Here is a 26,029-nt window from a genome sequence, read left to right as displayed (position 1 = left end):
ACTAGGTACAGAGTACAGACTAGTTCGCTCTTCCAGAGGCTTTTCTCATGCGTCAGCAGCAGCTTCACCTGAGTAAGTGCCAGTGATATTGCAGTGCGCCGGGGCTTTATACCATGGAGAATTCAAATGTGGCATGCGGGCGACAGTTGGTGATGGCTGTGCATCAGCTCTCTGCCCTCTACCCCACACCACCATCTCTTCACTCATATTACACAGTGACACGTGTGAAAAATCAGTGGGAAATGACATGTTAGTGCTGAGGAGTCATTACACCAAGTGGTTTGGGGCATTTAGTGCAACCGTCTCGGTTCTGCTGCTGGACCCAGGGAGCTCAACTGTCATTGCTGCGGCCATCAATTGGTGATCTCTGTGGTGGCAGCTGCCAAACATTATATCATTATATATAATATCTATCTATCTATCTATACACATAATACAGGGCAAGTATTGAATACTCCGAAATGTCTTTAAAGTGAATTCTTAGTAATGAATGTTATATAACATAATCTCTGTTGTCACAATAATAACCAGCACACCGCAATACAAGTGAAATAAATTTTTGCGCTTGCATTGTGGTTGTGGTATGCTGGTTCTGTTGCAACAGAGATCTATCTATATATGTTTAGATATATAGCTATACATGTACAGATGTGTCCTCATACATATTGCCTTGATATGCCACGCAGTGGGAGATGCCTGGCATGAGTGAGCTGACAGGTCCTGTGCAACTACATTAGCGTTGGGCATATTTTTTTGCAGAAAATGTGACTGCGCACTGGATCACCCATGCATGCCTATAGATTGTAAGCCTGTCTTACCTCTTTATCTGTCTGTTATTACCCAGTTTTGTTCCTAATTGTAAAGTGATACGGCATGTGCTGGCGCTACATAAGTAAATCTAAAGAAATATAAGACCTGTTCACCTCGCTAGTGATGTGGGTGGGCCGAGTCTGTGATGTCTGGATACGGCCTTGCTATATAATCCGCTGTCAATGTAAGGCAGTGGGGCCATGATGACTCAAATCACCTCTGCCCCTTTGGTTTCCGCAGAGATTTAAAAGTAGGCAAGTTATTTCTTATTGCTCCATATCTGTCTACATGTCTATGCTAGTACAGTGCTGTCATTATCCAATGCACTTTAGAAAGATAAAAATGCAATGTTATTAATAAAGGGTCTATTTATTATATAGAGAAGCCTAATTAATAAGCCCCCTGGCCCACAATAGCTATTACCAGGCATTGCTGATGATGGTTTTCTCTTGCATAATTAGCCTATTTACAAAGAATATCACCATCATTTATAATTCAAGTAAAGTATTTTTTCCTAAATGAACATAAAAAAACAATCTCTCTTCTTACAACTGTTTTTATGTTTTTTTAAGCTGCTACTGTCAGGTTCTGGCTTCTGGTTCCACTGTGCACACATTGGGTCCCAAGACTTATTGGTGAGGCAGTAATAGTCCTGTTATTGTTGCCAGACAGTATCACTGGTAAGCTCACCATCACCCAGCCGCCACACCGAAGCGGTCATCGAAAAGGTGGCGATATGACAGTTTCACTCTGATAAGCAGTGATATGAAATCTCTTCTATCATCACTTTTGTTACATAGACCCCCACACTTCTGCCTGTATTGAGTCTGTGTTTGTATCATACGGCCGATGCAAGATCTCTCTGCACCCTAGTGAAAGCTTCAGCCTAGCACACTCTAACCTGCTAACCCCCGCTCCTCCTGGAGGGGAGATGCAGGTGGCAAGGGGTGAATTGCATTGTTATACATATACAGAGAAAAAGAGACAACTCTCAAGGACTTTTAAAGTGATAAAGTATATTTCTGCTGCGGGGTACACTGGGCTCCACAAGGATAGACATTGGGGTGTAGAGTAGGATCTTGATCCGAGGCACCAACAGGCTCAAAGCTTTGACTGTTCCCAGAATGCACAGCGCCGTCTCCTCTATAACCCCGCCTCCCTGCACAGGAGCTCAGTTTTGTAGTTGGTGCTGCAGTAAGCAGGCACATAACAGAGGGGCTGCTCCAGGCAGCCCTAAGAAGAGCTTTTTTTGAAGAAAAAAGTGAAGATTACAAGGGCAGCAGCGGTGGTAAATTTCAGAAGACATTCACTGCTGCAGCTCCAGCTCTCCCCAGCGGCGCTGTACACTCCCGAGCCCTGGTTGCTGGGTAACTACAGCAGGAGGCTCCGGTTTTCTTCACGGTCAGGCACACACGACGGGGGCTCTCCGGGATCGCGTGGCCGCGCTTCGGGAGGTGGTGAGTGGGTCCTGCTTGCTGGACCCGGTCTTTATCGCGATCCGGCGCGGTCAGTGCGAGGCGGGCCGCGCGCGCTGTCGGTGGACACTGTGGTAGTACAGGCGATCCCACTAGATCAGCAGGGCATGGGTGCAGGTCAGGTTTCCTCTCTAAATAATTTTCAGTAGCCCACAGTACCTGGTGGTTTTGCCAGCAGGGGGATAAGGCTTAGACCTGAAGCCCCTCCCCCAGCCCCAGGGCGCCATTTCCCGCAAATGTTCCCGCCCTGGAGCTGTATATCTGTCTCTCCCTCACTCCCTGTCAGTGTCTGGGCGCCATTATCGCTCAGCTTCACTGTTCCTGGGACTGCTTGGGCAAATCCTCCTGTGTAAAGCCGCCTGGTTGTCAGTGCTGTGACTTTACATGACACTTTAGTATTCTACCTGCCTTTTTAGACAGTGCTAGTTAAGAAAGAGTGCATTTAGTAAGGGTTTTCTAGTACAATTACCCTGTAATATACATCCAGTTTTTTACTGTGCAGTGTTATATCTATTGACTACATAGCTATATATATAAGCTAGTCCAGTGCAATATTATTGTTAGTAATAACCTCTGCATTGTACAAACTGTGACTATCTGTGTGTGCATTAGCTAGCTGAGTGGTGTCCATTTCGTGTCTTTCACTCAACTTGCTATCCCTATATTCTATAACCTGAGGGGGCTTGGTGCGTCAGGTTTTATATTGAAATAGGATTTTCACAAAGATATACTTTAATACGTATTTTTCTCTGTGATTTAGTCACAATATCTCTCCTTTATCTCTGCTAGTGCTGACTACACTGCGCAGGGGTTTGGGTAAGAGGTATTGTGCTGCTGCCAATTGTACTGTGTTACCTGATACTGCAAGTTATATCTTGTCTGCTTCTGAGGGTAACGGTTCTGGGGCTGAACACACTGCAGGTGTTGCTGATGCCACAGACCCCTATGAGGAAAATATAGCAGCTGTGGGCTCTGGTTCTGGGGGCTCCTTGCCCCCCAGTGGGACTGTGGCAATGGAGGTACATAATGACCCACCGTGGGCCGCTTTTTCCACGCTTCTACATACGCTAGTTAATAAACTAACACCCCCTATGGGACCCCCTATGCCGGTGCAGCCGTATGTGGTCCCTGCAGCTAACCTGCCGTGGGCGGACGATTTATCTGCTCAATTGAGGAAGTTGAACCAGTCCCTGACTACTAAAAAGTCTGAACATCGCTCGCCTAAGCCCAAGGGGTCCTGTAAGCGAGCTCTTGTCTCCTCACAATCCACTGCTGTCACTGACACCTCGTCTGATGAAGACGGCACTTACACTGACCCCACAGGTTCTGACTCAGATACTGCTGATGGGGAGGGTAGTTCACATGTGGATGTTCCTGATCTTTTGGAGGCTATTAAGTTAATTCTACAGATTACGGATGATCCCGAGCGATCCGTCCCTCCTAAGAAACCAGATAGGTTCAAGCGTCAGAAGGTGGTTAAACAAGTTTTACCTCACTCTGACCACCTAGTGGATATATACGTCAGGAACCCTGGGAAAACCCGGGTACGAAGTTTGTGCCTCAAAAGAAGATGCTGGCTCGCTATCCCCTCGCACCAGAGCTGTCTAAGAATTGGGAAACGCCTCCTCCAGTTGATCACATGTGGCTAGGATGGTGGTTTCCTCAGCTCTACCTGTCACTACCGTCACGTCTCTAAAAGAGCCTACGGATAAACTTGTGGAGGGTTGTCTGAAAGTGATTTACACCCTCACGGGTGCTGCACAAAGGCCCACTATTGCAGCAACATGGGCTGCAGAGGCTATTGAAGCATGGGCCTTGGAGTTAGAAGCTGAAATCTCTTCTGACCATGCTAGACAATGCTGGTCATATATTGTCACAGCTTCTCGCTATATTAAAGAGGCGGCTTCTGATGCCGGTATTCTAGCAGCCAAGGCCTCTACTACATCAGTCCTGGCTTGCCGGATATTGTGGCTGAGATCCTGGTCTGTGGATCTGGACTCTAGAAAAACCCTGGAGGTACTCCCTTTCAAGGGAGATATTCTGTTTGGGGAGGACTTAAATAAGATAGTGGCTGACTTGGCTACTGCCAAAACTTCCTGTCTGCCAAGTACCGCTCCTTCTGTGTCGAAGGCTAAAGGTACTTCCCTTCGCCCCTTTCGTCCTTCAGGTAAAGCAAAAGGTCAGGCGTACAACAAGCAGGCCCGTACTTCCAATCCTGGTAAGCCAAAGCCCAAAAGAGCTTGGGCGGCCCGTCAGCCAGCTTCCAAGGCCGATAAGCCTGCCGCGTGACGGGGCGGGCCTCCCCCTGGGGAAACCCAGGGTGGGGGGCCGGCTTCTAGGGTATACCCAGGAATGGTTGAAGACAACTTCAGATGCCTGGGTATGGGAAGTCGTCACTCGAGGTTACGCCATAGCCTTCAAAAACCGACCCCCTCATCGATTTTGCCGGACAGACGTCCCGTTGGACCAGACAAAGTCAAACACTCTACATTTGGTGGTACAGACCCTCCTGGATACAGGAGTCGTAGTACAGGTGCCTCTTGTGCGGAGGGGCCGGGGCTACTATTCTCCGCTGTTTCTGGTCCCGAAACAGAATGGGTCCTCCCGGCCCATTCTCAACCTCAAGGCATTGAACAGTTTTGTGAAGGTTTCCAAGTTCCGTATGGAAACCCTTCGCTCTATAGTTCTGGCCTTGGAACCTGGGGTCTACATGGTCTCCCTGGATATACAGGATAATTACCTGCATATTCCTATAGCAGCGTCACATCGGCAATACCTGAGGTTTGCGATTGGCAACCTCCATTACCAGTTTCGGGTGTTACCTTTTAGTTTAACAACGGCTCCGCGAGTCATCACCAAAGTCATGGCGGTGATGACGTTGGTACTCCGGCGTCAAGGTGTCAGGATACTGCCGTATCTGGACAACTTGTTACTCCTGGCAAATTCCCCAGAACTTCTCCTACGTCATCTAGATATGATGGTCCGGTTTCTACAAGCCCACGGGTGGCTCATCAACTGGAAGAAATCCTCCCTGGTCCCTGCTCAGAGCATGGTGCATCTGGGAGCGCTATTGGACACTCACTGTTCTTCTGTCAGGAGAAAGTCCTGAAGCTTCAGGACAGGATTCGATGCTTTCTTTCTCGTCCGCAAGTGTCGATACATTCGGCGATGCAGGTGCTGGGCCTAATGGTATCAGCATTCGACATGGTGGAGTATGCTCAATTCCATTCTCGCCCCCTCCAGAGGCCGATTCTAGCCAAGTGGGATGGCCTGCCTCACCGGATCAGGTCTCAAATTATCTCATTGACTCTGGAGGTCCGTCTGTCGCTGCTCTGGTGGCTCCAGGACCAACAATTGTGCAGGGGCCGTCCCTTCTGGATATCCAACTGGGTCCTGTTAACGACAGATGCCAGTCTAAGAGGTTGGGGCGCGGTGCTGGAGCAACACTCCCTTCAGGGTCGGTGGACCAAGGAGTAGTCCCTCCTCTCAATCAACATTCTGGAATTGCGGGCGGTCTTCAATGCATTGAATGTAGCCCAGCATTTAATTCAGAACCGTCCTGTTCAAGTGCAGTCGGACAACTCCACCACAGTGGCTTACATAAATCATCAAGGCGGCACTCGAAGCCGTCTGGCAATGAAGGAAGTCTCACGGATTCTACATTGGGTGGAACGCCATCTACCGGCCATATCGGCAATCTTCATTCCGGGAGTCCTGAATTGGGAAGCGGACTTTCTCAGTCGTCAGGACGTACATGCCGGCGAGTGGGGCCCCCATCCAGAAATGTTTCAACTCCTAGTGGAAAGGTGGGGCCTTCCAGACGTAGATCTGATGGCGTCTCGACACAATCACAAGGTTCCGGTCTTCGGAGCAAGAACAAGGGATCCTCAAGCAGCATTCGTGGATGCGCTGGTGGTGCCGTGGAGGTTTCGGCTGCCGTACGTGTTCCCTCCGGTGTCACTCCTGCCCAGGGTAATTCGGAAGTTCAAGCAAGAAAGAGGGATTCTGCTTCTCATAGCTCCAGCGTGGCCCAGACGGCACTGGTTCTCAGACCTGCAGGGTCTATCGTCAGAGCGTCCAATTCTACTTCCTCAACGCCCAGACCTTCTCATTCAGGGCCCCTGTGTCTACCAGGACCTAGCCCGGCTGTCTTTGACGGCGTGGCTCTTGAAGCTTCCGTCTTGAGGGCTAAAGGGATTTCTGAGGCGGTCATTCAAACTATGTTGCGGGCCCGGAAACCGGCTTCTGCTCGGATTTACTATAGGGTCTGGCATTCTTACTTTGTTTGGTGTGCATCTAACAATTATGACGCTTCCAAGTTTAGTAGGCCAAGTTGTTTGCTTTTCATCAGCAGGGCCTGGACTTAGGCCTGCGCCTGGCCTCCCTCAAGGTTCATATTTCTGCCTTGTCGGTGTGGTTTCAGAGAAAAATTGCGACCTTACCTGATGTGCATACCTTTACTCAGGGTGTGTTGCGTATCCAACCTCCCTATGTCCCGCCTGTGGCTCCTTGGGACTTGTCAGTAGTTTTGGAGGCGTTACAAGAGTCTCCGTTTGAACCTCCTGGTTCAGCTGATCTTAAGTGGCTTTCCCTTAAGGTGGTGTTTCTGCTGGCTATTGCTTCAGCTAGAAGAGTGTCGGATTTGGGTTCCTTGTCCTGTAGTTCCCCATATCTGATATTTCACCGTGACCGGGCGGTTCTTAGGACTCGTCCTGGATATTTACCTAAGGTGGTTTCCTCGTTCCACCTTAACCAGGAGATTGTGGTCCCGCACTTGTTTCTCCTGATTTGTCTCCCAAAGAGAGGTATTTGGATGTGGTACGGGCTCTCCGTATCTATGTGAAGAGAACTGCTTCTATTAGGAAATCTGATTCTCTCTTTGTACTGTTTGGATTTCACAAACGGGGCTGGCCTGCTCACAAGCAAACTTTGGCCAGATGGATTAGAATGGTGATTACACATGCTTATGTGAGGGCTGGTCTGTCGGCTCCTGCTCACATTACAGCCCATTCTACTCGGTCTGTTGGACCTTCTTGGGCGGCCCGCCGTAGTGCGACACTTGAACAATTGTGCAAGGCGGCTACGTGGTCCTCAGTGAACACGTTCATAAGGTTCTATGCCTTCGATGCTGCCACTTCCCAGGATGCTTCCTTTGGACGCTGGGTTCTTGTGCCCGCTACAGTGCGTCCCCTCCCATAAGGAACTGCTTTAGGACATCCCCAATGTCTATCCTTGTGGAGCCCAGTGTACCCCGCAGCATGAAAACGAGATTTATGATAAGAACTTACCTTTGTTAAATCTCTTTCTGCGAGGTACACTGGGCTCCACAAGGTGCCCACCCTGACGCACTTAGCTTCTTTGGGTTGGTATGGCATTAGCCGCTGACACTTCTCTTATCGTGAGAGTGTGGTGTATGTGGCTACTTACAGTTGTCGTCTCTTTTCCTGCTACTGCATTGGGCTGGTTAACTAAAAACTGAGCTCCTGTGCTGGGAGGCGGGGTGATATAGGAGGCGGTGCTGTGCATTCTGGGAACAGTCAAAGCTTTGAGCCTGTTGGTGCCTCGGATCAAGATCCTACTCTACACCCCAATGTCTATCCTTGTGGAGCCCAGTGTACCTCACAGAAAGAGATTAAACAAAGGTAAGTTCTTACCATAAATTAGTTTTTAAACAAAGTCACAACATTTCCTGACTTTGCTCACAATGGGGGTCATTCCGAGTTGTTAGATCGTTATTTTTTTTCGCTACGGAGCGATTAGTCGCAAACTGCGCATGCGCAATGTACGCAGTGCGCCTGCGCCAAGTAAATTGGCTCAAAAGTTTGGTATTTTACTCACGGCTTAACAAAGTTTTTTCATCGTTCTGCCGATCGGAGTGTGATTGACAGGAAGTGGGTGTTTCTGGGCGGAAACTGGCCGTTTTCTGGGAGTGTGCGGAAAAACGCAGGCGTTTCAGGGAAAACCGCGGGAGTGGCTGGAGAAACGGGGGAGTGTCTGGCCGAACGCTGGGTGTGTTTAAGACGTCAAACCAGGAACGAAACTGACTGAACTGATCGCAGTGTAGGAGTAAGTTTGGAGCTACTCAGAAACTGCTAAGAAATTTCTATTCGCAATTCTGCTAATCTTTCGTTCGCAATTTTGCTAAGCTAAGATACACTCCCAGAGGGCGGCGGCCTAGCGTGTGCAATGCTGCTAAAAGCAGCTAGCGAGCGAACAACTCGAAATGAGGGCCAATATACTTTCACTTTACAAATCCTTGGGGTATATTTACTAAGATACTCATTTCTGGCGATTTCAGCTGAGATGAATCTCGGCTGACATTGGTAGTGTGAGATTGCAACTTTTTGAGAAAATTTTTTACTAAACTACTGTGTTTTTTCAATTAAAATTCACCGATGTCAGTGTAATTCGTATTGCTGGCAGTGTTTTGCGGGAGAGAATAGTAAAACACTGCCGGATTTAACACAATGAACCCCGGCCGGATCAGTGAGATCCGTGCAGGGCTTCATTGTGTACAGTATGTGAATTAGTTCAAATTAAAAAAAAATGTGCGTCGGGTCCTCCTTCCTAAGCATATCCAGCCCCGGGCTCTTTGAGCTGGTCCTGGTTGTTTAAATACCGGTAAAAAATTGTATAGGGTCCCCCAGTATTTAGACAACCAGCACTGGGCTCTTGGGTCGGTCCTGGTTCCAAAAATACGGGGAACAAAAGACGTAGGGGTCCCCCGTATTTCTCTTACATCCTAGGGGATACTGGGAATCCATTTAATACCATGGGGTATAAACTGGTACACTTGGAGCCATGGGCACTATAGAAGTTTGATAACGTGTGCTGGCTCCTCCCTCTATGCCCCTCCTACCAGACTCAGTTTAGAAAATGTGCCCAATGGAGCCGTCACATCTCTTGAAGCTCCTGAAGTTTTCTGCATTTATTTTCAAAGTTTGTTATTTTCAGGCAGGACTGGATGGCACCAGCCTGCCTGCTTCGTGGGACTTAGGGGGGAAGGAGGCGACGGCCCAGGACAGGACGCTAGCTCCTCAGGGAACTATTTGCAAGCCCCACCATGGCGAGTGTACATTCCTGCAGCACGCCGCCACCCCTAACAGAGCCAGAAGATCGAAGAGTGGTGAGTACTAAGCCAGCGTCCCAGTTAGCGGGTCGCGGGCCATTATTGCAGCATAAGGGTACGGAGACGCACGGCTTCTACGTGGGGCGGAATGAGTCTCCAGACTTAGTACACTGTAGTGTACACAGTAACCAGACTGGCAATACAGGCTTAAAAGGGGGCTTACTCCATTGTATGCACTCAGATACATAAATCCAGTATAAAGAAGAGCGGGAAGACCGTACGCCATTGAGGGGTCGGGGCTTCACTATGAGCGGATCCAGCAGCTCGCAGGCACCATTTTACCCTACTACAGCTACACAGATGCTGACTACAGGGACATGCAGCTCCTCCGGAGAGTCTCCAGATTACCTCAGCGGTACCAGGGGGTCATAGCAGGGGGGAGCTATATACTAGTATACTAAGTCCCTAATCTAGGTACTTGGTCTGCGACCCGGCTAAGCTTGACTTTAGCGATAAGGGCGCAGTGTGCTGATTCTATCCTCTCTCTGTGTCTCTAGGAAAGGGCTCTTTGTGGGTTAATTGTGCATTTAACCTTTTCCTCTGTGTGTGCTGTCACTGCTGCAGTATGTCAGGCAAAGAGTGTGTTTCATGTAAGGCACAGTGTTACTCTTCTCCAGGGGGTTCATTAGTGTGTACTCAGTGTAGTATCCCTTCTTAGGCTAGTGAGGCGGAGCCACCATGGTAAGACTCCACTAGGGGGATGATATCCACCGTCTCTACTAAACTATCTCGTAATGAGAAAGAGACGCAATACTTAAGACAGTTTATGGCTGAGTTTATGCAAAAGGACTCTGTACTCAGACCAGCGTCTCGGTCCTCTATTATTTGTCCGCAAAAACGTACTTTGGCCCATATCCTGCATTCTGACTGATAATAAAGGGTCAGAAATGGAGGAAGGTGTGGTGGACTTAGAGGTAGGGGAGGTTACTCTGTCACAGGGTATAGAGGCACTCATAGATTCTATTAGAGATGTCCTAAATATCCTTGATAAGGTGACAGAGGAGTGTGAGGAATCTTTCTTTAATATAAAGAAAAAATCCTCAGCCACTTTTCCTGTGTCAAAGGAACTAAATACCCTGTTTGAAGACCCCTGGGTTACTCCAGATAAGAAATTTCAAATTCCTAGGCGGTTATTATCATCTTTTCCTTTTCGTCCTGAGGATAGGAAAAATTGGGAAAATCCATCGATAGTGGACACATCAGTCTCCAGACTCTCACGTAAATTAGTATTACCTGTTCCTGGTGCAGTCTCCCTAAAGGATACAGCTGATCGTAAGATTGAGACTACGCTCAAATCTTTGTATACAGCTGCAGGGTGGCCCAGAAACCCACTATAGCATGTGGGTGGATTACTCGAGCCATTGCTGAATGGTCTGGTAATTTAATTGTGGGGTTAGACACCTTACCTCAATAGGAAATTTGTTTTACTCCTGCAACACGTACAAGACTCTGCGAACTTTATGGTGGAAGCCATTTAAAGAGATAGGTTTGCTTAATGCACGCACTACAGCTATGGCAGTGTCGGCACATCCAACCTCCCTTTGTGCCTCCGACAGCACCTTGGGATCTCAATTTGGTTCTGACATTCCTCGAATCGGACTGGTTTGAACCGTTACAGGAGGAAGACATAAAGTAGCTTATGTGGAAGACCGTCACACTGTTGGCCTTGGCTTCTGCAAGGTGCGTGTCAGAGCTAGGGGCGTTGTCTCACAAGAGCCCCTACTTGATTTTCCATGAGGACAGAGCTGAACTCGGGACTCGTCAGCAATTCCTTCCTAAGGTGGTGTCGGCGTTTCACAACAACCAGCCAATTGTGGTCCCGGTTGTTAGTGACACCTCTGCTACTTCAAAGTCCTTGGACGTTGTATGGGCTTTGAAGGTTTATGTAAAGCGAACTGCTTGTCACAGGAAATTGGACTCGCTGTTCGTTCTATATGATGCCAACAATGAACAAGATTGGGTGTTCTGCTTCAAAGCAGTCAGTTGCTCGCTGGATCATGCTCACTATCCAGCATGCTTATTCCACGGCAAGCTTGGCGATTCCAAAATCTGTACAAGTCCACTCTACTAGGTTGGTGGGTTCCTCTTGGGTTGCTGTCCGGGGGGGTCTCGGCATTACAGCTCTGCTGAGCAGCTACTTGGTTGGGGTCAAACACATTTGCCAAGTTTTAGAAGTTCGATACCTTGGTCTCTGAGGACCTTCAGTTTGGTCAGTCGGTTCTGCAAGAACCTCAGCACTCTCCCATCCGGTTTGGGAGCTTTGGTACTTCCCCATGGTACTAAGTGGATTCTCAGTATCCCTAAGGACGTAAGAGAAAATAATATTTTAATTACCTACCGGTAAATCCTTTTCTCGTCGTCCGTAGGGGATACTGGGCGCCCACCCGGTGCTTTGTTCTTCCTGCACGGTTACTTGTTTAAATACTGTTGTTTGGTTCAGCTGTTGCTGTTCTGGTTTTCAAGTTTGGTTAGCATGGCTTTCCTCTTGTCCTGGTTGTGCTGGTTCCAAATCTCACCACTTTCCTTATCTATATCCTTCTCTCAAAGTATGTACGTCTCCTCGGGCACAGTTTCCTAGATTGAGTCTGGTAGGAGGGGCATAGAGCGAGGAGCCAGCACACGTTATCAAACTTCTATAGTGCCCATGGCTCTAAATGAATTCCCAGTATCCCCTACGGACTACGACAAAAAGATTTACCGGTAGGTAATTAAAACCCTATTTGTTAAAACCAGCACCGGCTTCACTAGCCAGGGACATAATGCCACAGCTGGGAGACACATTTATGTAGGTCCCTGCGGCCGTGGCATTCCCCCGCTCCCCCCCCTCCCCCCCCCTCCCCCCCCCCTCCACCCAACTAGTCACCCCTGGCCAGCATTCCCTGTGAAAGTGGGGACCCTTTAAATCAAATAACGAGCCCACTGGTACCTGTAGTTCCACAACAAAAGAAATACCCAAATGAAAAAACACAACACTCACACCGTGAAAGTAAAAGTTTATTTTCACATACATGCACACTCACACATACTTACCTAGTGTCCCACAGAGCCCATCGGTCCCCTTGTCAAGTAGAATCCATTGATGTACCTGTAAAAAAAATTCCAGAACAACCAGGACCGGCTCAATGAGCCCAAGGCTGGTTATGCTTAGGAGGGGGGACACCACGCAATTTTTTTCTTTTATTTTTAACTCTTTCTGACACTTTTACACTGAGAAGCATGCACGGATCTCACTGATCCGTGCATGACTATAAAAACACGCCAGCCAGAAGCAGGTCTATTTGAAAGCTTCATTTCTGTACGAATTCTATGCTTTCCCGGCAGTGTTTGGATATTATCGGCAGTGATTGAGAAAACAAATTCTTAGTAAATTCTCGTGTTGTATAAAATAACAGCCGTGTTTGACTGATGGTCTATTGATTCGTATTTTTGTGGCAGTGTATCTCCATACGAATCGCCCCAACACTGCCGAGATTTGTGTTTAGTAAATTCCCGAGATGACACTTAGAAAAAAAAGCAAACTAGAATGGATTCGGGAGCTTAGTAAATTTCCAACCTTAGGGTGCTATCTATGGATTCAGTATGATGTACCGGCAGACGGGAAGCGCAAACAGTCCCCTTGCGGGCTTGGTGGCTCGCTGCGCTTGCCACAGATTCTATTCCCCCTCTATGGGTGTCGTGGATACCCATGAGTGGGAATAGTCCTGTGGTGCCGGGATTCCGGCGTCTGTATCCTGACCACCGGGATTTCGACAGCCGGAAAATTAAACACATCCTCCATCTAGTCTTTATGTAGACACGCTAGCCAGCATGTTAGGAATCGTATAGGACACTGAGGCCAATTTCACTTTTATATATATATATATATATATATATATACTCATGGCTATTTTTGTGGCGGAACGGTCCGGATCGCCACTCCTGAAGCTATTTTGCTAAATTCCGTAATCAGGAACTGCATTCCGGAAGCTCCCACTGGCGCCAGGTAGTCTTTTCCTGCAAGGCCACATCCATTTTTTTGGTGGGCACGCCGTAGGCAAGTTCTTTATTGTTACCAAGGAAAGTTATTCTTACAAAGGTGCCCCGCCCACTGTAGCTCCTACCCCAGTGCTGCTTGCGGCTGGAGAACCAGGATCCAGAGGCCTAGCAGAGGTGCATCAGGGCTGTGAGGAGTGATTGTGGGGGCGCACCTCAGGAGTCTGTGCCTTAACGTGACTTGATGTTATATGTGTCGCACAGAGGAAGCGCTGATGCACTATATGTTACAGCCTGATAGTGACGAGAACACCTGACTAGCGACCATCGCAGTGTAAAAGGAAGAGGTCGCATTCAGAGATATCCTTCAGTTTTTTGGTAGAGCCGGCCATGGAAGATAGTAATGAGAATCGAGGACTGCATATATCAGTATAATCACTACAAGCTCTTCCATTTAAAAGTTCTACATTGAATAGAAACATATTATATGTTTTCTGTGTAATTATCTTGTATGTAAAAAATACAGCTGCAGAAAACCGTTTCTCTATATTGATGTGAGGAATCGTTACTGAAGGGTGTGTGTGTGTGTGTGTGTGTGTGTGTGTGTGTGTGTGTGTGTGTGTGTGTGTGTGTGTGTGTGTGTGTGTGTGTGTGTGCGTGCATGGCAGCCTTGTGCAGTAGGACCTTGCAACTCAGGCTGTGTCCTTGCTTTGAACCATATTAAAACCTGAATCGGATACAGTCAGGATGTTAATGTCCTTGGATAGACTCATTGCTGAAGCCAATATAAATGTCATTCTTTAAGTCCTTCTCAGTTTATCAGATCTGGCACCTTTCTCAAAGGTGTGGTCATAAGGTGCGCGACTCCAAGAGCTCTATGGGGTCCCAAAAGAGAAGATGAAGTGATTACTGTGGCAGTCACTCTTTTGGGAGCCCACAGGGCCATTACTAGGGAAGGTTCCTATAGAACCTTCTCCAAGGAATTTATGCACCTTATGCCATTTGAAGATGGAGTTAGCTACCAGGGCCAAGCTCTCAGGGGGAATCGGTATACAAAAGCCTAGCTGCCTCCATAAATCCCTATAGGGGCTGCTTCTGCTGTCTGAAATGGAGGGACTGTGGCAGATATCAACAGTGGTCCCTCCATATTACATTCCATCGGATACTTAATGTACATGTATCCCTTGGAAACAGGTGTTCATTGGGGGATATACCACATGTATTGGATAACCAAGCCCCTTATTGTAGAGAATAATAGTGCAAGCTTCTTTTTTCTATAGTATATTTTACAAGAGATTTTGCCTTTATTCTCTAAAGCCAGCAGCTCAATATAATCTGGTTTAACATCATTTTAATTTATTAGAATTGATTGGAATTTATTTTTGCGCCAAAGGAAGTATATTTTTTCTTTGTTGTTCAACATCATATTTCACACCATTAAAAGTTTATTTGTATAGATTAGGGCTTTGTTCTCACTAAAGCAATGAAATTTGAATCCTATTACTGTTAAGATAATTATTATGTTCTCCTTTATTTCTCTGACGTCCTAGTGGATGCTGGGTACTCCGTAAGGACCATGGGGAATAGACGGGCTCCGCAGGAGACTGGGCACTCTTTAAAGAAAGATTAGGTACTACATCTGGTGTGCACTGGCTCCTCCCTCTATGCCCCTCCTCCAGACCTCAGTTAGAATCTGTGCCCGGCCAGAGCTGGATGCACTTAGTGGGCTCTCCTGAGTTCACTAAAAAGAAAGTTTTTGTTAGGTTTTTTATTTTCAGTGAGATCTGCTGGCAACAGACTCACTGCTACGTGGGACTTAGCGGAGAGAAGCAAACCTACCTGCTTGCAGCTAGCTTGTGCTTCTAAGGCTACTGGACACCATTAGCTCCAGAGGGATCGAACACAGGGCCCGACCTCGATCGTCCGTTCCCGGAGCCGCGCCGCCGTCCCCCTTGCAGAGCCAGAAGACGGAAGATTCCGGAGAAAATCGGCGGCTGAAGACTCCGGTCTTCAATAAGGTAGCGCACAGCACTGCAGCTGTGCGCCATTGCTCCCACAGCACACCACACGCTCCGGTCACTGGTGGGTGCAGGGCGCTGGGGGAGGGGGCGCCCTGGGCTGCAATATGTATACCTTTGTTGGCAAAATGCACATAATACAGTTCTAAACTGTATATGTGCCTAATCCCCCGCCATAATTATTATTAAAAAAGCGGGAGAAGCCCGCCGCTGAAGGGGCGGGGCTATCTTCCTCAGCACAGCCAGCGCCATTTTTTCTTCACAGCTCCGCTGGAAGGACGCTCCCCAGGCTCTCCCCTGCAGTATATACTACGGAAAGGGTAAAAAAGAGAGGGGGGGCACATAAATTTAGGCGCAAATTGTGATATAAGCAGCTATTGGGGGGAAATTCACTTTGTGTATAGTGTAAATCCCTCTGTTATATAGCGCTCTGGTGTGTGCTGGCATACTCTCTCTCTGTCTCCCCAAAGGACTTTGTGGGGTCCTGTCCTCAGTCAGAGCATTCCCTGTGTGTGTGTGCGGTGTGTCGGTACGGCTGTGTCGACATGTTTGATGAGGACGCTTACGTGGAGGCGGAGCAGGTGCCGATAAGCGTGATGTCGCCCCCTGCGGGGCCGACACCTGAGTGGATGGATATGTGGAAGGTATTAACCGACAGTGTCAACTCCTTGCATAAAAGGTTCGATGACGCAGCTTTGGGACAGCCGGCATCTCAGCCCGCACCTGCCCAGGCATCTCAGAGGCCATCAGGGGCTCAAAAACGCCCGCTACCTCAGATGGCAGACACAGATGTCGACACGGAGTCTGACTCCAGTGTCGACGAGGATGAGACAGATGTACAATCCACAAGGGCCATCCGATGCATGATTACGGCAATGAAAAATGTGTTGCACATTTCTGACATTAACCCGGTTACCACAAAAAAGGGTAGTATGTTTGGGGAGAAAAAGCAGCCAGTGACTTTTCCCCCATCTGATGAGTTAAATGAATTGTGTGAAGAAGCGTGGGGTTCCCCAGATAAGAAACTAGTGATTTCTAAGCGGTTACTAATGGCGTACCCTTTCCCGCCAACGGATAGGTTACGCTGGGAGACATCCCCTAGGGTGGACAAGGCGCTCACACGCTTATCAAAAAAGGTGGCACTGCCGTCTCAGGATACGGCCGCCTTAAAGGAGCCTGCAGATAGAAGGCAGGAGGCTGTCCTGAAGTCTGTGTATACACACTCAGGTACTATACTGAGACCTGCTATTGCTTCAGCATGGATGTGTAGTGCTGCAGCAGCATGGTCTGATTCCCTGTCTGATAACATTGATTCCCTTGACAGGGACACTATTTTGCTAACCATAGAGCATATTAAAGACGTAGTCTTATATATGAGGGATGCACAGAGGGACATTTGCCGGCTGGCATCTAGAATTAATGCAATGTCCATTTCTGCCAGGAGAGTATTATGGACTCGGCAGTGGACAGGTGATGCTGATTCTAAAAGGCACATGGAGGTTTTGCCTTATAAGGGTGAGGAATTGTTTGGGGACGGTCTCTCGGACCTCGTATCCACAGCAACAGCTGGGAAGTCGACTTTTTTACCTCAGGTTCCCTCACAGCCTAAGAAAGCACCGTATTATCAAGTACAGTCCTTTCGGCCTCAGAAAGGCAAGCGGGTCAGAGGCGCGTCCTTTCTGCCCAGAGGCAGGGGTAGAGGGAAAAAGCTGCACCAGACAGCCAGTTCCCAGGAACAAAAATCCTCCCCTGCTTCCACTAAGTCCACCGCATGACGCTGGGGCTCCACAGGTGGAGCCAGGTGCGGTGGGGGCCCGTCTCCGGAACTTCAGCGACCAGTGGGTTCGCTCACAGGTGGATCTCTGGGTTCTACATGTGGTATCTCAGGGATACAAGCTGGAGTTCGAGACGTCTCCCCCCTCGCCGTTACCTCAAATCAGCCTTGCCAGCTACTCCCAAGGACAGGGAGGTAGTACTGGCGGCAATTCACAAGCTGTACCTCCAGCAGGTGATAATCAAAGTTCCCCTCCTTCAACAGGGACGGGGTTACTATTCCACAATGTTTGTGGTACCGAAACCAGACGGTTCGGTGAGACCCATTCTAAATTTGAAATCCTTGAACACTTATATAAGGAAGTTCAAGTTCAAAATGGAATCGCTCAGGGCGGTTATTGCAAGCCTGGAAGAGGGGGATTATATGGTATCACTGGACATCAAGGATGCTTACCTACATGTCCCCATTTACCCACCTCACCAGGAGTACCTCCGATTTGTGGTACAGGACTGCCATTACCAATTCCAGACGTTGCCGTTTGGTCTGTCCACGGCACCGAGGGTATTTACCAAGGTAATGGCCGAAATGATGATACTCCTTCGAAAGAAGGGAGTTATAATTATCCCGTACTTGGACGATCTCCTTATAAAGGCGAGGTCCAAGGAGCAGTTGTTGGTCGGAGTAGCACTATCTCAGGAAGTGCTACAACAGCACGGCTGGATTCTGAATATCCCAAAGTCGCAGCTGGTTCCTACGACGCGTCTGCTGTTCTTGGGTATGATTCTGGACACAGAACAGAAGAAGATGTTTCTCCCGGAGGAGAAGGCCAAGGAGTTGTCATCTCTGGTCAGAGACCTCCTAAAACCAAAACAGGTGTCGGTGCATCACTGCACGCGAGTCCTGGGAAAGATGGTAGCTTCTTACGAAGCAAATTCCCTTCGGCAGGTTCCATGCAAGGATCTTTCAGTGGGATCTGTTAGACAAGTGGTCCGGATCGCATCTTCAGATGCATCGGCTGATCACCCTGTCCCCGAGGGCCAGGGTGTCTCTGCTGTGGTGGCTGCAGAGTGCTCATCTTCTCGAGGGCCGCAGATTCGGCATACAGGACTGGGTCCTGGTGACCACGGATGCAAGCCTCCGAGGTTGGGGGGCAGTCACTCAGGGAAGAAACTTCCAAGGACAATGGTCAAGTCAGGAGACTTCCCTACACATAAATATTCTGGAACTAAGGGCCATTTACAATGCCCTAAGTCAAGCAAAACCCCTGCTTCAAAACCAGCCGGTGCTGATTCAGTCAGACAACACGGCGGTCGCCCATGTAAACCGACAGGGCGGCACAAGAAGCAGGATGGCAATGGCAGAAGCCACAAGGATTCTCCGATGGGCGGAGAATCACGTGATAGCACTGTCAGCAGTGTTCATCCCGGGAGTGGACAACTGGGAAGCAGACTTCCTCAGCAGGCACGACCTCCACCCGGGAGAGTGGGGACTTCATCCAGAAGTCTTCCAGCTGATTGTAAATCGTTGGGAAAGGCCAAGGATGTACATGATGGCGTCCCGCCTCAACAAAAAGCTAAAAAGATATTGCGCCAGGTCAAGGAACCCTCAGGCGATAGCTGTGGACGCTCTAGTGACACCGTGGGTGTACCAATCGGTTTATGTGTTCCCTCCTCTTCCTCTCATACCTAAGGTACTGAGGATAATAAGAAAGAGAGGAGTAAGAACTATACTCATCGTTCCGGATTGGCCAAGAAGAACTTGGTACCCGGAACTACAAGAAATGATCTCAGAGGACCCTTGGCCTCTGCCGCTCCGACAGGATCTGCTGCAGCAGGGGCCCTGTCTGTTCCAAGACTTACCGCGACTGCGTTTGACGGCATGGCGGTTGAACGCCGGATCCTGATGGAAAAGGGCATTCTACGCTGATAAAAGTCATTTCTACGCTGATAAAAGCTAGGAAGGATGTGACAGCAAAACATTATCACCGCATATGGCGAAAATATGTTGCTTGGTGTGAGGCTATGAAGGCCCCAACAGAGGAATTTCAGCTGGGTCGATTTCTGCACTTCCTACAGTCAGGAGTGACTATGGGCCTAAAATTGGGATCCATAAAAGTCCAGATTTCGTCCCTGTCTATTTTCTTTAAAAAAAAAACTGGCTTCACTGCCTGAAGTTCAGACGTTTGTCAAGGGAGTGCTGCATATTCAGCCCCCTTTTGTGCCTCCAGTGGCACCTTGGGATCTCAACGTGGTGTTGGATTTCCTAAAATCACATTGGTTTGAGCCACTTCAGACCGTGGAGCTAAAATATCTCACGTGGAAAGTGGTCATGCTATTGGCCTTAGCTTCGGCTAGGCGTGTGTCAGAATTGGCGGCTTTGTCATGTAAAAGCCCCTATCTGATCTTCCATATGGACAGGGCAGAATTGAGGACTCGTCCCCAATTTCTCCCTAAGGTGGTATCAGTGTTTCATTTGAACCAACCAATTGTCGTGCCTGCGGCTACTCGGGTCTTGGAGGATTCCAAGTTGCTGGACGTAGTCCGGGCCCTGAAAACTGTTTCCAGGACGGCTAGAGTCAGAAAAACTGACTCGCTGTTTATCCTGCATGCACCCAACAAGCTGGGTGCTCCTGCTTCTAAGCAGACTATTGCTCGCTGGATCTGTAGCACGATTCAGCAGGCTCATTCTGCGGCTGGACTGCCGCATCCTAAATCTGTAAAAGCCCATTCCACGAGGAAGGTGGGCTCTTCTTGGGCGGCTGCCCGAGGGGTCTCGGCTTTACAACTTTGCCGAGCTGCTACCTGGTCGGGATCAAACACGTTTGCGAAATTCTACAAGTTTGATACCCTGGCTGAGGAGGACCTTGAGTTTGCTCATTCGGTGCTGCAGAGTCATCCGCACTCTCCCGCCCGTTTGGGAGCTTTGGTATAATCCCCATGGTCCTTACGGAGTACCCAGCATCCACTAGGACGTCAGAGAAAATAAGAATTTACTCACCGGTAATTCTATTTCTCGTAGTCCGTAGTGGATGCTGGGAGCCCGTCCCAAGTGCGGACTTCTGCAATACTTGTATATAGTTATTGCTTAACTATAGGGTTATTGTTCTGAGCCATCTGTTGAATGAGGCTCAGCTGTTGTTCATACTGTTAACTGGGTATAGTTATCACAAGTTGTACGGTGTGATTGGTGTGGCTGGTATGAGTCTTACCCTGGATTCCAAATCCTTTCCTAGTAATGTCAGCTCTTCCGGGCACAGTTTCCCTAACTGAGGTCTGGAGGAGGGACATAGAGGGAGGAGCCAGTGCACACCAGATGTAGTACCTAATCTTTCTTTAAAGAGTGCCCAGTCTCCTGCGGAGCCCGTCTATTCCCCATGGTCCTTACGGAGTACCCAGCATCCACTACGGACTACGAGAAATAGAATTTCTTATTTTAACCTATTTTAACATTTTGCCGACTATCAGGGACTATTCCCACTCTGCTAGCCACCAAGCCTGCAGCATGGCGAGCGCAGCGAGCCCGAAAGAGGCTTCGTTGCGCTCACTGTCCCCCCGCTGGGCATCTAAAAGCTGGGATCCTGGCGTCGGTATGCTGACCGCCGGTTGCAATCCCAACCCGATGAGATCTGAGCTCTGTTAGTGGTCAATTCCATTACCTGCGAGGAAGTGAGGCTTAATATTAAGTAGTACTTCTGTAGGATTTGTAGACTTTGTTCGCAAACCCATAGAGCGGCATAGGAAAATCCATGAGTCTGGAGTGAGATCGGGCTGCAAGGGGGAGTGGGGTGAATAGTAGTACTGTTGGCAACATTTCCACACTGCTTCATCGGTAACTAACCCTTCTCTCTGCTAATTAAATTGACCCCATTTCTCTGTGTATTTCATTGTTATTTATTGCCTGCTTACAAAGTGTAACCAAGTGCACCCTCTTTTGAAACAGGATCCTCTTCCCGTATCAGAAAGGGATGCCCCAAGGTTTTTCTGAGAGAGCCTCTACCTATTGCTGCCATTTTCAGTGTTCATTGCCTGGGAGTGTACTCGTGTTCACTCTGATGTAATTTTACGTTCTAAAGCTGCAGCACTGGTAAACCAAACGTCCCAATGGGCAATGTAACCCTTTAATTGCAGGGCGGGTGTTACTGCTCTTCTCAGTTTTGGGATTACCCCATAGTGCGAGTCCCTGTCGCTTTTTGCATCCCATACAGTTATAGGCAACTTGATACATTTCTGGGGCCAAACTGGGCATCTTTCTTGCCTTCCGAGGGGTTATACAGTACTCAATCACAGTAGCAAGGTAAATGAATATGTTTAATCAATGAAATAGACACCTGGAGGCTGCTAGTGAAGGCTTGGAGGGCCCCCTGTTGCCCATACAATGACCACTTTAAAAATAGAAAATGTGATACAATAATAACAAAAGGTAGGAATAAAAATGAATATATACCTTTTGAGATCCTTAATGGTTTATGTTGGTAAGGTCTATGGTATATGCAGTAAGATATTTAAAAACAGTTGTTCTTAAACAGAGCTGCAAGGTTTGTCATACAATGTTTTCCACACAAGTATGAAGTAATGGAGCAAAGATTTTTCTTTCTTAGGCCACAAAAATGAACCAACAGCAGAATATTACAAACAGCCAAACGGAAAATGGTATGTACTGGATTTTTGCTGTGAAGTAGATGGCTGTTTGATCACCCTTGTGTTTCTAATGTAATAACAGTGAAAAGAGAAACTGTGCTTAAACAATATAAAACAAATGTACAGTAACTTACATTTCAATGCACTATTGTATTCATTCTTGAAAACTGGTTACACATGTTCCTGCAGAATGTGGTTGGGAACATGTGTTCATGAAGAATATTAACAGCTGTAGTACAAATTGTCCCAGCTATAGATTCCAGGTCTTGCAGGAGACCTGGTTCTATTTTTTTGTTTGATTAGGAAAGAGAGGACAACCCTGCATGTGCCATAAGCTTTGGTCTAATGTGGAAAGGCAAGTGAATTGTACCCCTTTCACCCATGAAGCTATATTCCATTCCATGCTTTTGCAGGTGAATGCACCAGGGCCAGGCTAAGGTTTGTGGGGGCCCCTGGGCAACCAACTTGTAGGGGCCCCTGTTACTGTAATTGTCAAAGTAAGATATACATAACCCTGTATACAGATATACGTGTGTGTGTGTGTGTGTGTGTGTGTGTGTGTGTGTGTGTGTGTATATATATATATATATATACACACAGACACACACACACATGTATATGTATTTATAGATAGCTATATGTAGCTATTTATTTATCCAGCAGCGCGTGTGTGTGTGTGTATTTATGTATGTATATATATACATACACAGACACGCTGCAGGAGGGTAGAGAGAGATGGGGATGAGAGTGAGAGAGGGGTGGGGGGGTCAGAGAGAGAGAGCACTCACTTGGCGTTTGGCGGACCAGCACACAGATCTCTTCCAGGCTGCTGCTGCTTCCCTACAGTGCCAATGCCTCTGCTGTCAGTTTAGAAATATCCCACGCCGGTCAGTGCCCATCCTGACCTCTCTGTGACATCCCGTCTACAGCCAACAGAGATAATCGCAGGAGGCACAGCGGTCCCTCCCCTTCCTCTCCCCTATTGTGGTGAATGTGTGGGGGGCCGCCCAGGACGGTCGCCACGCCTATAATTCAGCCCTGGAACGCACATCAACCTGGGGTTTCTGTATGTGTGAAAGGAAAAAAACTGAACTGAGTAATGCAGGTCCTGGGTCCCCGTGTCTACAACCCTCCTACCGACCAGGGTCATAAAGGTAAGTCTTTGGAATTTGCTGGCTTGCTTTACGCGGCAAATTCCAGGGGCACAAGTCTGAACGTGCCATAAATGATGGCTACAACCAGCAACATATGGTCAAGAGCAGTGATTTCAGTTAACTGAATGCAGACAAATATACACGTACCACAGGTTGATGACTGTGGCTCTAGGAATATGATTAATTGGCCACTGGTTCATATAACAGTTAATTTGTTGCTAGAGAGGATACTTAATTATTTCCCAGGAGAAAGTCTGAGGTACATTCTTACTTAAATTGCTTTATTTTATTTAGTACTAATGTAATTTACTTTCAGAAGTCGAACATCCCAAAAGTGTTAATGGAGCCAATTCTCCAGAAAATCCAGGCAAAGCTACATTCCTTGAGAAAACAAGAAGGGTGAGAGTAATAAATTGTCATATTTGGAAAATCATTATTCTTACTAATGTCAATATTTTTATAAATTTGTCGAATGGTAAAAAGGAAAATAATCTAATATGTACTGTAGTTTTGATTTTAGATAGTACAGTATTTTAGCAGGTGCTTAGTACATAGCAATAAACCATTTATACACGTTTGTTTCTCTAACTCTTACACAGCAGCCAACCTGTTGCATTATTATTCTACCATACCTAAATCAATAATTCACTTTTATAGATTCATTGTTTATGCCTAATCAATAATAATATTTAAATGAATTCCATATCCCTGGAGACATAAAAAGATAATAATCTTGTACATGCTGGTTATGAAATGAGACTTCCTTGGGCAGCAGTGATAAAAGCTGTCATTGTAAAGTAAAATTTACATTATTACTCCTGATGTTCATTTACAGATCTCACTTTTTAAAAGACGATCAACAACAAGTCAAAAGTCACTGCAAGGAAACGAAGATGTAAATGCTTCAAAAGAAAATGATAGAGAAAAAGCCAAAGAGAGCAAAGATGAAAACCAGAATAAGGGTTCAGAAAAGCCCAATGCCACGGAGCAGTCTAATCACAAGCTCACAGACACTGGACTGGATGAACAAGACAAAAAGTCCAAGTCCACCACTTGTGTACTACTATGAGAGCTACAGTATTTATCAGCTAATATAAATAAAAGTGCAGGCAACCTGTAGTTCCATTGATGTTTCTGGGAAAAATACTTGTAAATCAACAATAGACAGAGACACAGTTTGCCTAACTCTGCTTTAGTAATAATAGGCAGAAACTGTGACCTACATTTGGTAAAACATTTTAATCAAAAGTTGCAATATTTCCATTGTTTCTTCACCTGCTAATTGACCTCACAAGGATGTTAGAATAATATTTCTCTGACGTCCTAGTGGATGCTGGGAACTCCGAAAGGACCATGGGGAATAGCGGCTCCGCAGGAGACTGGGCACAACTAAAGAAAGCTTTTAGGTCACCTGGTGTGCACTGGCTCCTCCCACTATGACCCTCCTCCAAGCCTCAGTTAGATTTTGTGCCCGGCCGAGGTTGGATGCACACTAGGGGCTCTCCTGAGCATCTAGAAAGAAAGTATATAATTAGGTTTTTTATTTTACAGTGAGACCTGCTGGCAACAGGCTCACTGCAGCGAGGGACTAAGGGGAGAAGAAGCGAACCTGCCTGCTTGCAGCTAGCTTGGGCTTCTTAGGCTACTGGACACCATTAGCTCCAGAGGGATCGACCGCATGGAACTGGCCTTGGTGTTCGGTCCCGGAGCCGCGCCGCCGTCCCCCTTACAGAGCCAGAAGCAAGAAGAGGTCCGGAAAATCGGCGGCAGAAGACATCAGTCTTTACCAAGGTAGCGCACAGCACTGCAGCTGTGCGCCATTGCTCCTCATACACACTTCACACTCCGGTCACTGAGGGTGCAGGGCGCAAGGGGGGGGCGCCCTGAGCAGCAATAAAAACACCTTGGCTGGCAAAAATACCACAATATATAGCCCTAAAGGCTATATATGTGGTAATTACCCCTGCCAGAATCCATAAAAAAGCGGGAGAATAGTCTGCGAAAAAGGGGCGGAGCTATCTCCTTCAGCACACTGGCGCCATTTTCTCTTCACAGTGCAACTGGAAGACAGCTCCCCAGGCTCTCCCCTGTAGTTTTCAGGCTCAAAGGGTTAAAAAGAGAGGGGGGGGCACTAAATTTAGGCGCAATATTGTATATACAAGCAGCTATTGGGAAAAATTCACTCAATATAGTGTTAATCCCTAAATTATATAGCGCTCTGGTGTGTGCTGGCATACTCTCTCTCTGTCTCCCCAAAGGGCTGTGTGGGGTCCTGTCCTCAGTCAGAGCATTCCCTGTGTGTGTGCGGTGTGTCGGTACGGCTGTGTCGACACGTTTGATGAGGAGGCTTATGTGATGGCAGAAGAGATGCCGATAAATGTGATGTCGCCCCCTGTGGGGCCGACACCAGAGTGGATGGATAGGTGGAAGGTATAAACCGACAGTGTCAACTCCTTACATAAAAGGCTGGATGACGTAACAGCTATGGGACAGCCGGCTTCTCAGCCCGCACCTGCCCAGGCGTCTCAAAGGCCATCAGGGGCTCAAAAACGCCCGCTCCCTCAGATGGCAGACACAGATGTCGACACGGAGTCTGACTCCAGTGTCGACGAGGTTGAGACATATACACAATCCACTAGGAACATCCGTTACATGATCCCGGCAATAAAAAATGTGTTACACATTTCTGACATTAACCCAAGTACCACTAAAAAAAAAGGGTTTTATGTTTGGGGAGAAAAAGCAGGCAGTGTTTTGTTCCCCCATCAAATGAGTGAATGAAGTGTGAAAAAGCGTGGGTTCCCCCGATAAGAAACTGGTAATTTCTAAAAAGTTACTGATGGCGTACCCTTTCCCGCCAGAGGATAAGTTACGCTGGGAGATATCCCCTAGGGTGGATAAGGCGCTCACACGTTTGTCAAAAAAGGTGGCACTGCCGTCTTAGGATACGGCCACTTGAAGGTACCTGCTGATAAAAAAGCAGGAGGCTATCCTGAAGTCTGTATTTACACACTCAGGTACTAGACTGAGACCTGCAGATAGTGCTGCTGCAGCGTGGTC

At 47.7% G+C, this 26,029-nt stretch overlaps 1 protein-coding gene across 2 annotated transcripts in view; it reads left to right on the top strand.

Moving 5' to 3' along the window:
* RPGR (retinitis pigmentosa GTPase regulator) overlaps nucleotides 1-24,098 on the top strand; it is a 309,545-nt gene extending 285,447 nt beyond the window's left edge. For both annotated transcript variants that reach the window (XM_063955571.1, XM_063955570.1), the window contains exons 15-17: nucleotides 21,776-21,827; nucleotides 23,286-23,368; nucleotides 23,805-24,098. In XM_063955571.1, coding sequence (XP_063811641.1) covers nucleotides 21,776-21,827; nucleotides 23,286-23,368; nucleotides 23,805-24,038 — 369 coding nt within the window. In that variant the 3' untranslated portion in view covers nucleotides 24,039-24,098. The remainder of the gene's footprint in view (nucleotides 1-21,775; nucleotides 21,828-23,285; nucleotides 23,369-23,804) is intronic.
* Nucleotides 24,099-26,029: the final 1,931 nt, after the last annotated feature.

This window comes from Pseudophryne corroboree, chromosome 2, assembly GCF_028390025.1.
Source record: "Pseudophryne corroboree isolate aPseCor3 chromosome 2, aPseCor3.hap2, whole genome shotgun sequence".
NCBI classification, from domain to species: domain Eukaryota; kingdom Metazoa; phylum Chordata; class Amphibia; order Anura; family Myobatrachidae; genus Pseudophryne; species Pseudophryne corroboree.
This window is presented reverse-complemented; position numbering and strand designations above follow the sequence as displayed.